This window comes from Triticum urartu, chromosome 2A (assembly GCF_056163025.1).
Source record: "Triticum urartu cultivar PI428250 chromosome 2A, HENAU_Tu73, whole genome shotgun sequence".
NCBI classification, from domain to species: domain Eukaryota; kingdom Viridiplantae; phylum Streptophyta; class Magnoliopsida; order Poales; family Poaceae; genus Triticum; species Triticum urartu.
This window is the reverse complement of record NC_141874.1, coordinates 67442776-67455169: the sequence shown is the minus strand read 5'-3', so window position 1 is coordinate 67455169 and position 12394 is coordinate 67442776. Positions and strand designations below refer to the sequence as shown.

At 48.4% G+C, this 12394-nt stretch overlaps 1 protein-coding gene across 1 annotated transcript; it reads right to left on the bottom strand.

The window, feature by feature from the left end:
- Positions 1–3099: 3099 nt before the first annotated feature.
- LOC147983796 (uncharacterized) lies at positions 3100–11178 on the bottom strand. The gene is made up of 13 exons (XM_087543132.1): positions 10823–11178; positions 9987–10716; positions 6964–7149; positions 6622–6714; positions 6308–6490; positions 6130–6223; positions 5850–6032; positions 5465–5731; positions 4826–5346; positions 4625–4735; positions 4318–4520; positions 3722–4246; positions 3100–3612 (listed from the first exon to the last, which is right to left on the bottom strand). The coding sequence occupies exons 2-13, from the start codon at positions 10644–10646 to the stop codon at positions 3504–3506; spliced, it is 3135 nt and encodes a 1044-aa protein (XP_087399258.1). The 5' UTR covers positions 10647–10716; positions 10823–11178; the 3' UTR covers positions 3100–3503.
- Positions 11179–12394: the final 1216 nt, after the last annotated feature.

Sequence of the window (12394 nt, the reverse complement as noted above, 5' to 3'; positions counted from 1 at the left end):
CCTCTGCGGGCCTTGTTATCCATGCCTCATTGTTTCATGGAGAGGAGGGAATTGTTCATCGTACATAGAGTTTTGACGAGCTACCGAGAAAGGGTGCATGGTTCCGAACTCCAGATTCTCATGCTACTCCGTCATGACTGACTGGTCATTGACCATTGTGACCGCATGTGTGACCATCACAAAAAGTGAAGAGGGTTGCCTGTCCCCGCCGTGACGAGGAACCATGATCCTCAATGGCATCCATGTCGCCACCCACCCATTCTCAGACCTGTCTAGAACTTTGTTAGTACCAAAAAATATGTTGTGTGTAGTTTCAAGTTTGAGCAGGTGTCTGTCCTGCTACGCTTGCGATCGTAGCGTACCCATTTGTTGAGCCAACATCCGGCCTCCTGTCTCCGTAACCCGCGTCTGATTGCCTCTGCCTTTGCACCCTTCCCCTATCGTGCTACGACATGTCCCTGCTGGTGTCCCAGCCCTGCCAAAGTAAATTGTATAAATGGCGAGCAGTCGAGAATTGAATCAGCCAACTGCATATAGAGCTAAATAGAAAAGTGGGAAAAACATTTTCCCAAGGTTTCTTATTGTTCTGGGGATGTGTGTGTCAGTTCCATGCGACTGTCGAAAATCCCACATAGTTGGATAGAATACCACCCCGCTGGAGAGAGCATATGTTCCGAGTGGTCTCGAATAGTTCCGCGCAAAAGGGAAAAAGACATCGAGTCAACTTATTGGAAACTTGAACAGATCATGCACAAAAAGGATCATGGTCCAAGGTTTCTTACCATGTCATGCATGTAAGTGCTAGCTCCATAAGTCTGAGCATCTCCTCAGTGTTTGGAAACCAAGGACCACCAAAATGGGGATATGTCAACAATCTGTTGGGTGGAATGTGGGTTCGAGGCGACGACAGATCATCCGCTTCAACTTGGAGCTCAACGGTTGGTTGCCGAGGAACAAATCCTATGCCGAGAGAAGGAGGTAGTCGTGGACATGGAGATGACCTCAGATCAGTGCGCATAGTTGGGACTACAAAGCGATCCACATCCAACACACCTGCTGAAGATGCCTCTGTAACCGACTTGAGGAGCTTATCATGCAAGTCCTCCAAGTTGCACTGAACACTCTGTACGCATGTCATGTGCCAATCCACATGCCCTGAGAGGTCCAATAGGTTCATCGGCGTGAAATGAGGAAGTTGCACCTTCGCTTAATGGACATCGTTCTGGTTTGACCCATTAACGGGGTTAGAACCAGAAATATCATGACCATTCTCCAAGGAAGAGGATGAATCGGAGTGGCTCCTGAAGTTGGTTAAACCTACAACAAAAAAATTGATGAATTAATGGCTCCGGTACCTTCTTGCAATAACAATCATGTTGAAATACCCAAATTTTGTGCCAAATATGATCTTTAGCATGAACTGGAAAATAACCTACCTGAGATCCGATGAATTTTCTTTTCATCTTCATCCATGCAAGAAATTCCTAGGCTGGACACATCTTCGCCGTGTGCATTTCCAGGATCAGGCATGGCTTGGGAGAGACTTTCTCCAAGGTCTTGCCTTTCGCCCCATCCATGTGTACCCAACGTATGTATACTAGATGCGTATGCGCGCTTTGCCGCGCCGCTTGCCTTCAAGCGGCTCTCTGGTAATTACTCTTTTTTTTGTGTGTTTAGCTAATCTACTTGTTAGTGTTTTTAAGTAGAGTGGTCATCCTAAGGTTTCTTCAGTGTTCATTGTATTGGCAGAACACCGGTCAGGCACATACATATAGTAATAAAGATGGCTAAAAGCGACGAGGTGTTAAAAGAAGAAATCAAAGGTAAGTCCAAGTGAAATCCTAGCAAGAGATAGACAATATATCATGAAACCATGGTTACTAGTGTAGTGTGACTTGAAACCGCCACTTCAACGAAAACAACACCACAAAGGTTTGAAACTGTGCTACAGACCTTCATGCTAGTGGGTTGTAGTTACAGTAAGCATGAACGAAAAAAAATCCAAATACAAGAGAAAAAATAAATAGTACACTAAAAAGAAATGATAATTTGAGCTGACCACTGCTTCTTGCGTAGTAGTGTAGTGCAGCCGCCACTGCTCATTAACACATTGAGCTGAAACACCATACAGTTACAAATTCTTTTCAGTCCTTCATGCATCGACGTTGTAAAAAAGAGATGAAATAAACAGGAATAAGCAAAATAAAATCAAAATTCATGCAAACAATGAGAAGATCGGGCAAAATCCACCAAAAAAATTGCCGTGGAGAAGTGCCTCTATCCCTTTCCCCTCCTCTCCTGGTCTCTGCTGCAACTGTCACTTCAGAATTTAAGGGAAAGCGCGGGCCCGACAACGACTGAACGATCACTTCTCCTACAAATCACATCGCGTGATCCAACAGCCAGCAAATTCGACTGAACTCAAATTGATTTCAGTCGAGAGAAAAATAGCAAAACCAAGTGGACTCAGCACCCCAAGACCCCCTAAATCTTAGGCAATTCAATGTTTGAGAAAAATACATAATTGAACTCAAATTGAAAAATACATAATTCAATGTTTGAGAAAAATACATAATTGAACTCAAATTGAATTCAGCACCCCAAGACCCCCTAAATCTTAGGTAGGCAAATTGTGTCCCAGACTCCCAGTTAACCAAGTGGTATTTTATTTTCTGTTACCCAAGTGTTCCTGCCACAAAAGCCTTTCCCTAAAAAAACCAATCCTTTTCTCATTCCCCCTAGGCAAGCCATAGAAGGACGTCATATGCATAGGCTTATTGCCAAGAGTGGCATTGAGCAAAGCTAATCTACCAGCCATGGTAATGAACTTACCCTGCCACCACTTGACATCTTTTCAATGTCATCCTCCACCCCTTTCAATGCTAGCAGGGGTTTGAGTTGCGTTGGTTCGAGGCAGAAGCAGCCGCGGCCCACGTCTCTTAGTCGCCGACCACCATAGGAGCAGGACTCAGCCCCTGCAATTCCATAAATAAGGCTAATATTGTTGCAACCACAATGCATAGGAGCAGCAACGCAGCATATAAACCATGATGATCATGGAGAAGAACACATCAGCATTCCACACGGGAACAAAGAGAGGCATTGTTTTCTAACTACTTTTTTTTTATAAATGCTAAATGTCTGATCCACAAAGGCTACATTTTTTTGTCATTTTCTATTTTTGCTAATTTTTTGGGTTATACATATATATATAAAGCTACGGAGGGTGCAGCCAGCGCTCGCATTGCACTGCACTAGAGGCCGCCCTCTTCTACACTACAGATAATTAACAACAGCGATAAAAAGTACCGGAATTATTAGAGTTTTTACAACACACAGATAAACATGCTATCACCACGAATCCAGATTGTTTGTTTATGCCGCCGGACGAAAATCCTGCTCCATCTCCTCGAGCACACCACCATCCCCTCAACCAAGTCATGAAGTTAAGCTCTCCCCTTGCACCGTCACGATTAGTTGTATGTCATCTCAACTCTACCATGTCAGCGGCGGGCCGCAGCTTGGAGAGGAGGGAAGTCAGCGTCGTACGGGTTCTCGGTCTCCAGGGGAGGGAAGTCAGCGTCGTCTTGCAGCTGGTAAGGCCCAGCAGCCCTGCACAAGTTCCATCAGGAAGCAGTGTTAGTTAGAAGATGATAGTTTGATTTCATAGTGCAAGAATGAACATGAGACTCAAGTGCATGAGCTAGGAACATTACTGTACCTGTTTTCGGCCGCACTGGTACCGGGCCGAGGGCTCTGCGATGTGGAGGCAGCGGGGGATCCTACGGGCCCGTTCTGGGTCGCACCCACACCAGGCCTGGGGGATGGCATGTGGGGCCAGCTCTGGATCGTACGCACAACAGGCCTGGGGCTATGTACCGGCAGGTTGGGCCAGCTTTGGCTCATAGTCGCACCGGGCCTAGGGCTCTGCACTGCTGCTGACCCAGAGGCTTCTGCAGGCCAGCTCCTGGGGGTTGCACCCGCGCCTGGCCTGGGGCTGCTCCTCTGCGGGCCTTGTTGTCCCTGCCTTGTTGTTTCATGGAGAGCAGGGAACTGTTCGTCGAACACAGAGTTTTGACGAGCCACGGAGAAAGGCCCCATGGTTCCGAACTCCAGGTTCTCATGCTGCTCCGCCGGGACGACGGGTGTGATCACCACGGCAGGTGAAGAGGGCTGGCTGCCGCTGCCCTGACGAGGAACCGTGATCCTCGGCGGCATCCGCGGCACCACCCACCCATTCTCAGACCTGGCAACAACTTCGTCAGTACCAAACAAACATGTTGTTCGATGGTATCAAGTTTGAGCAATGTTGCATACCTCTGCTCATTGTTGCTTGAAGAGGCACCCTGGTGTGGATTGCCTCGCATCGTCGATGTCAGTCCTGTTGCGCTTGCGCCCGCAACATGCCCATTGCTTGAGGCAACATCCGGCCTCCCGTCTCCGTAACCCCGGTCTGATTGCCGCGGCCTTTGGATCCTTCCCCTATCGTTCCACGACTTGTCCCTGTTGGCGTTCCAACCCTACAAGAGTAAAGTGTAAATGGCAAGCAATCGGAAATTGAATTAGTCTAATGCAAACAGAGCTAAACTGAAAAGTGGGAAAAACATTTTTCAAGGTTTCTTACTGTTCTGGGGATGTATGTGCCGGTTCCACGCGATTGAGGGAAATCCCACATAGCTGGATAGAACGCCATCCCGCTGGAGAAAGCATCTATTCCGAAAGGCATCGAGTAGTTCTGCACATAAGGAGAAAAAGACATCCAGTCAATCTATTGGAAACTTGAACAGAAAATGAACAAAAAGGACCATGCGCCAAGGTTTCTCACCATGTTATGCACGTAAGTGCCAGCTCCATAAGCCTGGGACATGTCCTCGGTGTTTGGAAACCAAGGACCAGCAAAAGGGGGATAGGCGGAGAATCCGTTGGGTGGAATGTGGGTACAAGGAGGCGACGGTAGATATTCCGGTTCAACTTGGCGCTCAGTGATCGGTTGCCGAGGAACAACTCCCGCGCCGAGAGAAGGAGGCGGCCGCGGGCATGGAGACGGCCTCGGATCAGGGCGCAGAGGTGGAACTACAAACCGATCCTCATCTAGCACACCTGCCGAAGACGCCTCTATAACCGACTTGCGGAGCTTGTCATGCATGGCCTCCAAGTTGTACTGGACACTTCGTATGCATCTCATGTGTAAATTCACATGCCCTGAGAGGTCCAGTAGGTTCACCGGCGTGAAAGGAGGAAGTTGCCCCTTCTCTTGATGGACACCGTTCCGGTTAGAACCAGGAACCTCGTGACCATTCTCCGAGGAAGAGGATAGATCGGAGTGGCTCCTGAAGTTGGTTGAACCTACAACAAAGAAATGGTGAATTAATGGCTCCGGTACCATCTTGCAATAGTAATCATGTCAAAATACCCAAATTTTATGCCAAATATGATCTTTAGCATGATTTGGAAAATAATGTACCTGAGATCCGATGAGTTCTCTTTTCATCTTCACCCATGCAAGAAATTCCCAGGCCGGACACATCTTCGCCACGTGCATTTCCAGGCTCAGGCATGGATTGGGACCCACTTTCTCCAAGGTCCTGCCTTTCGCCCCGTCCATGTTTCCGCAGCGAATGTGTAAAAAACACATAGACTTCTTCTGCGATACGTTCGCAAGGCAGCTTGAGAATATTTCCGAGCTTCTCTGCGCCAGCTGCAAAGGCATCCCGTATGACACGAGAGTTTGCTGCATAAAATTATGTATATGTTAAGTTCAACCAAATCATCCAACTAACAGAAAGGAAAGTGTGTTCCCCAAAATCAAGATAGAAAACAAAATGATGGATCATCTTGGTTATTCTTACCTTCGCTGATACTCGTGCCGAGGTTGTTATCCCCCTTCAAGGGGTCAACAATGTTCAGGTACTTCAGACGCAAGTCTGGATCACGCCTATCAGAACCTGGTGGAAGCTCAAAAAGCTTACGCAGTGAGCGCTTGAGGGGCTCCTGGCTCAGCAGTAATTCCTCATTTGAGGCACTAGGCCCAGCTGCAAGTCACAGAGATTTTATTAATTACATAAGTGATTAGATGCCAGGTGATTCACATAACATAACAAAGCAAAATGATAGACTAGCATGACTCACCGGTGTCGTTGCGCAGGGGGACAGGGCCAGCTAAAGTAAGGCACTGGTTGTCCCAATCAAACTTGCTGTAGTACAGCAGAAACTTGTACAGGGCCTGTTAAACAAAGAAGATACAGTCAAAAAACACTTCAATTTGCACATATTGTGAAGTTACTTGGATTGTTTTCCGAGGAATTACCTGCAAAGGGCCATGTATCGAGCTGTGGAAAAGGTTGAAGATGTACAGAATCAACACCTCCAATGCGTACGTAGACATCAACCAATGGTTGGATCCATGTATGTTACCCTCGTGGTAACACCATGCCTTGATCAGGATGATGCTCCGCTTGAACAGATGATCCTTCCCGACCTCTTTGTTGACCTGAAACAATAACGCACATTCAGGTTAGGGGTATCTAAGTTACTCGTGTTATTTATACAAGTTTTCGGGTATGTATTTGAGATGATTTTTTTTCCAAAATGAATCGAATAGTTCAGATCGCGTCCACGTACCAGCTCAAGGAAACAGAGGGTGGACACACCGCCGACTTGGTTGAAGGAGATGTCCATCACAAGGTTGTCGATAACACATTTGATTATCTTGACCTGGGTACACAAAAACAATGACATAAGCTTAGAGAATTTATTGAATATCAGTAGAAAATATAACTATATAAGGACATAGTAAAGAGCATACAGTTTAAAAAGTGTCTTTCCCACAACCCCTCAAAAAGGTATCTTTCCCACAACCGCTCAAAAAGTGTCTTTCCCACAACACCTCAGAAAGTGTAGTACTTCCCACAAATTGACAAATACACCGATAATTTGATTTGGAATTTCAAATGGAGAACTCACCTTGGCGTTGATGACCTGAATGTCCCTCAGCGCAAACTCGGCGTCGTCGCTGCTCTGTTCGGCTGCGAGCAAACAACAGACGTCCTGGACGAAGCTGTCGTCCAAGTTGGTGTTCGTGATTATGGTGATGTCGACATCACCATCGGGGAGGTACGTCTTGAGCGGCACCGACCCGAACGGAAACACCTGCATTGTTAGAAGAAAAATGAGTTAAACACTTATCACAAAAAAATGTGTCAGCACATTCTAGTAGTGTGTATCGTAAAATTGTGTGTAGAAATTAAGCGGCACGAGTAGCGTTGCAATTTTTAACAAGACTACGGATTGCCTGCCAAACCCAATCAACTCTACACTAGACGCGCATAATAGTGGTACTCACATTTTTGTGTTAAATACAGGTGCGCCCAAGTCCTCCCATAAAAGTGTACGAAGCACATTTGAGTGCAACGGCATGGAAATCTTGTAGACGGACAAGCGCCGTAGACGCAGCATGCAGGGAATATAATGCGTGCGTGTGCAGCTGTACGTGGGGAGTCATGCGACGGCGGACAGTGACGGCAGCGAAGCAGAAAGGCTGGACCCTTTTCTGAGTGTTTCTTACACATCAACGTCGTAATCAGTACTAGTGGGGTACTTGCGCCGGTAAAAATGATGAGTACTGAAGCTTTCTTTTTTTGACGGAAATAGGAACTGTCCGAAGGTGTGTGTGTGTGGACATGTGGGGGGCTCGGACACTGTCCGTGCACATATGGGACACCCGCTCGGGTACATTTTGTGCTTGCTCGTGCTCGTGTGTGTCCACGCGAGGTTGCCGCCAGCCTGAGCTCAAGCTGTTTCGGCTACCAGGGCTGACCCGGTACATGCGATCGTCGTGGCACCTGGATGTGCATGTGTTGCAGTGTGGTCTTGCCGTGACGTCGGTGTTGTGCATGCTTCGGTGGTGTCGCACACACCATACTTGTTGAAATGCCTGAAAATGGGGAAGACATTTTTGAGGGTCTGGTTGTGTGCCCGGACAAATTGGGTTCAAATCAGTCACGTCCGGAGAATGTCCGAACATGTCTATGGACATATGGGACACCCGAGTGTGCATGTGCTACTGTGTGTTCTTGTTGTGGGAAATTGGGGATTAGGGTTGAGGATGGGGTTAGGGTTGGGGCAGCCGGGCAGGGATTAGGTTTACCTAGCTTGGGCCTTGGGGGTTGAAGGAACTGCGCCTTTCTTTCAGTTGGGATGGGTACTAGGGACCCGAATTTCTGTGGTGCGTGCGGTTGTGGTTGTGGCGGCCGCCTTAGCCGCATCATTGGGATGGGTGGGGCAGCCGGGCAGGGATTAGGTTTACCTAGCTTGGGCCTTGAGCAGTTTGGGTACTATGACTAGGAGCTCAACTGAATATATTTGGATTTGTTATACTGCTATTTGATGTAGTGCTTGGGTTTTTCGGGTTTGGGCTTTGGGTATCGGGTTTTATGCCCGGCCCAACTCGTTGACATGTTTGAAATGGGGAGGACACTTTTTGGGTGTGGTTATGTATCCACACAAATGGTGGTTCGGAGCGGACATGTCCGAACTCTATGTGGACGTGTCCGTGGACTTATGAGGGCCCAAGCACAATCTAGACTTGTACGTGAAACCTGGCCGTGATCATATGAGACACCACGGACAATGTCTGTACGTGTCCATGAACTATTACTATTGGACTAACCACTTCATCAAATATTAAAAATAAAGCAATGCTGTAGTAGGCGGAAATAAAAAAAAAGACCAGGATAAGCATGGGTTAATAATTAACTAATTAACGGATGGATCGTGTCATGATATCCTAACCCAGACGACAAGAGCATTTACCTTCCTACATTTTTTATCCATTAAACAGCGATTTAAGTATCCATCCATGTTTTCTTAAGAAAAGTCCCGTTTTGAATATAATTCTACTTACTTTTTTGCAATATTTTTAAAAATATATGTTCCTGCTTTTTTTATCCATTAGAACAGCACTTGAAGTATTAACCCATGTTTTCTTACAGAAAAAGCCCCTTTATTTTTTTTCGAACGTGATTCTACTTATATTTTTCCAATCTTATTCTTAAAAAATGTTTCTGTTTTTTATCCATTATAACAGCGATTTGTAGTATTCATTCCCATTTTTTTTACAAAAGCCCCTTTCTTTTATTTTGAGTATGATTGTACTTATCATTTTTCCAATCCTTAAAAAAACGTCCTGCTTTTTAAATTCAGTTTCAATTATTCTCATCGATAGACCTACCTTAAAGCATATGTTACTAACACATTAAAGTTTTCGTTTGTTTCTATTAAGATGAAAAAGTGAAAAATGGATTTATCACATGCTGCAAAATTCAGAACAAGTTGGAACCGTTAACTAGATTTGTTTTGTAGTGTAATAGTGAATGACTCTTAAATCAGTATTTTATGGCCCCTTTCTTTTAATAGGATAAAAAATTTATTATGACTTTATGCTTAATCCCGGTATAGGTAAACTTTAGATTCGAACAACATTATTATCCTATAAGATCCAAATACTTCTGCACTACTAGTTCTAGTTCTAGGTGTATAAATAAACAAATATCAGGATAATCATAGGGTGATGATTAATTAATTATTAGCAGATGACAATTAACTAATTAACAAAGACGAGCAATATCCTATCCTAACCAAGCCCAGACGCGACCCGAGATGGATCGATTAGTGTAATCGGAAAAATTCCCCAAGCACCTACGAGGGCGGGCGGCGGCGGCGGCCGGACCCCTCATGCTCCAGGTGAAAGCGACGGTGGAAGTACTACACTACGGCACGAAACCCGAGGCCGAGACGCGGCACCACGAGGAGGATTCGGGGCCGGACCAAACGGAAAGACCTTTTGGGTTGGTTATAATTGTGTGCGGGACGGGGCTACGGAAGCCCGGGCGACGACGAAGCGAACACGCTGGACGGGCACGCAGCGGGACAAACGCGCGAGGGTTTCGCGTGGGGGAGCAGGGGTGGGGGGAGGGGGGAGCAGGTACCTCGCACCCGAAGGTGGTGCCGATGAGGTTCTTGGCGTAGTCGATGACCTTGTGCCGGCGCCGCTCCGCCTCCTCCGTCGGGTGCAGCCGCAGCACCACCTCGCGCGCGGCCGCCTCCGCGGCCCGCAGCGGCGGCGGGATGACCGGGGGCCGCCGCCGCGGCGCCATCAGCATTATCCGGCGCGGCCGTGGCTGCTCCTCCGGGACCGGGACCGGGACCCAGCCGGGGCCTTGCGCGTGGGGGTGGCTCGCGGGCGGCACCGGCATCGGCGCCGGCGCTGGCGCCGGCAGCGGGTGGCTCAGGCCCACGCCGTAGGGCTGGACGCCGTAGTTGTGGTGGAACATCCCGTCGCCGCCGCCCCCGTAGCCGTACCCGTACCCGTTGTGGCCGCCTCCGTAGCCGTACCCCTGGTGCTGGCCGCCGCCGTAGCCGTACCCCTGGTGCTGGTGGTGGCCGCCTCCGTAGCCGTACCCGTGGTGGCCGCCCCGTCCGTAGTCGTTCCAGCGGTGGTGGTGGCCGCCCCGGCCCCCGCGCCCGCCGCCGTTGCCGTTGTACTGGTGGCCGTGGCCGTGCCCGCCGTTGTGCCCGCGGCCGCCTCCCCCGTAGTTGTGCACGCCGCTGCCCCGGTGGTTGGGCCTGGCGGGGTAGGAGGACGCCATTGGAGCAGGGGCACGCCGCCGCGGCCGCGCGCGGGGGCAAATCCGCGGTACGCACCCGGTATAGAAAGCCCTGCGGAATCGAGGGGGTCAGCATCAGCACAAGGCACAAAAATTCCATACCCCCCACAAAAAATTCAATTTCCTCCACGTAATCCAGTCACTTTCCCCTTTCCAACCTTTCCCTCTGACGCCGACGGACGGACGTGACCCCTCGATCGGTCTCAGTCCCGATGGGGGCCGCCGGATCTGGCTCGTACTTCCCTCGTCCCTACCAAAAACCTGGCGATGGTGGGGCTGGAGTTGGGTGGGTGGGGGGTATGGGTCTACTCTCTCTGTGTAGTGTGCGGTACGAGGAGGAGGATTCGGGCGGTGGCCGAGAGGGGAACGGAGCTGGGTGATGGCTGGGTGGAGGGCTGGGTGGCAGAGACAGGAGAAGAAGAGAAGCACTGGCACACTGGTACTGGTGCTAGTGCCGCTCTGGATCTGACTGTCTGTGCACTGCGAGTGTGAGTTGGATGTGTCCTGAGCGCTGCCGAGGGCCGGTTTATATAGCGTGGCCGAGGGCCGGAGCGCAGCCCCTGATGTGAGAGATGTGAGTTATCTGCTGATGCCCATTTATTTCATGGGTTTTATGCGGCATTAATCAGGTGCCCGGGATACGGCCAGTGCCAAAACAAGGAGGGGCTGCTGATATCTCTGCGATTAATGCCGCGCCTTGGTGGTGCATATCCGGGGAGTGGATTCCATCTTTAGAGAGCAGGATTAATTGGATGGCGCGGGGAGATATATGAGGATGCGCTCGCAGTGTTGCTGAAAATCCTAAGAAATATTTCGCGGTTAATGATGGCCAGTCATTGGCAGTCAAAGCATTTTGTCAGCATGCACACTATGCGCATGGATCTTCTTTGTATTTTGCCACCTACCCAAATGTGCTACGGGGGTAGTGTGTTACTCGTATCCCCACAATATATCGCGTAGTTAATGATGGTTAGTCATTGACAGTGGAGTATTTTGGCACCGTGTAATCTATATGCATGGATCTTATTTTGTGTAGGTGGCGGTTGGTGGGGGAGAGGTTCTGACCCTTGGTTCTTATTGGGCCAAAGGGCTGGAATGGTGATTTCTTTTTTGGGGCCAAGAAACCAAGTGTGCAAAAAAGGCCCTAAAAACTCCACTAAACACTGTGCAAAAAAAAAACCATAAACCCTAAATACCATGCAAAACAAAAGGTGGCGGGAACTAAATTCGTTAAGCATGACATTAGGGGGGAATGCAGTAGATTCTATTATCGTCAGAGCGTTTTTGGTAACGGAATGGGCGGCAAAATGCAACTAGAATATAATTATTGCGCGTGACGTACGAAAATAGAACGTACGGTATTGTCGTTACTAGGTTTGCACGAGTGGATTGCTCGGGAAATAAAAGTATATAATTAGGACGTGTGGTGTTACCTATCTGATTCGATGGCCTCATTCGTTTAATTGTAGATTTAACGCCGACGACAAATACCAAAAGCTGGTTGGTGCAAGCGCTTTTAGTCGCGGATTGGGCGGCAAAACACAACTATACAATATAATTATTGCACGTGATGTTAGGGAGTACAACGAACGGTATTGTCGTCATTACTAAGGTTGCACGAGTTGATTCGTCGGCGAAACGCGACAAAAAGATATACTTAGGAAGCGTGGCGTCATAGGAAACTCTGTTTCATTTGACGGCGTCACTGGTTTAAATGTAGCTTGAACGCC

Coding starts and splice junctions, on each gene's coding strand:
- LOC147983796 (XM_087543132.1), bottom strand. CDS start 10,646: ATGGCGTCCTCCTACCCCGCCAGGCCCAACCACCGGGGCAGCGGCGTG. Junction 7,150..9,986: donor GCACCACCTTCGGGTGCGAG/GTACCTGCTCCC, acceptor CTAACAATGCAG/GTGTTTCCGTTCGGGTCGGT. Junction 5,732..5,849: donor CGGCACGAGTATCAGCGAAG/GTAAGAATAACC, acceptor AATTTTATGCAG/CAAACTCTCGTGTCATACGG.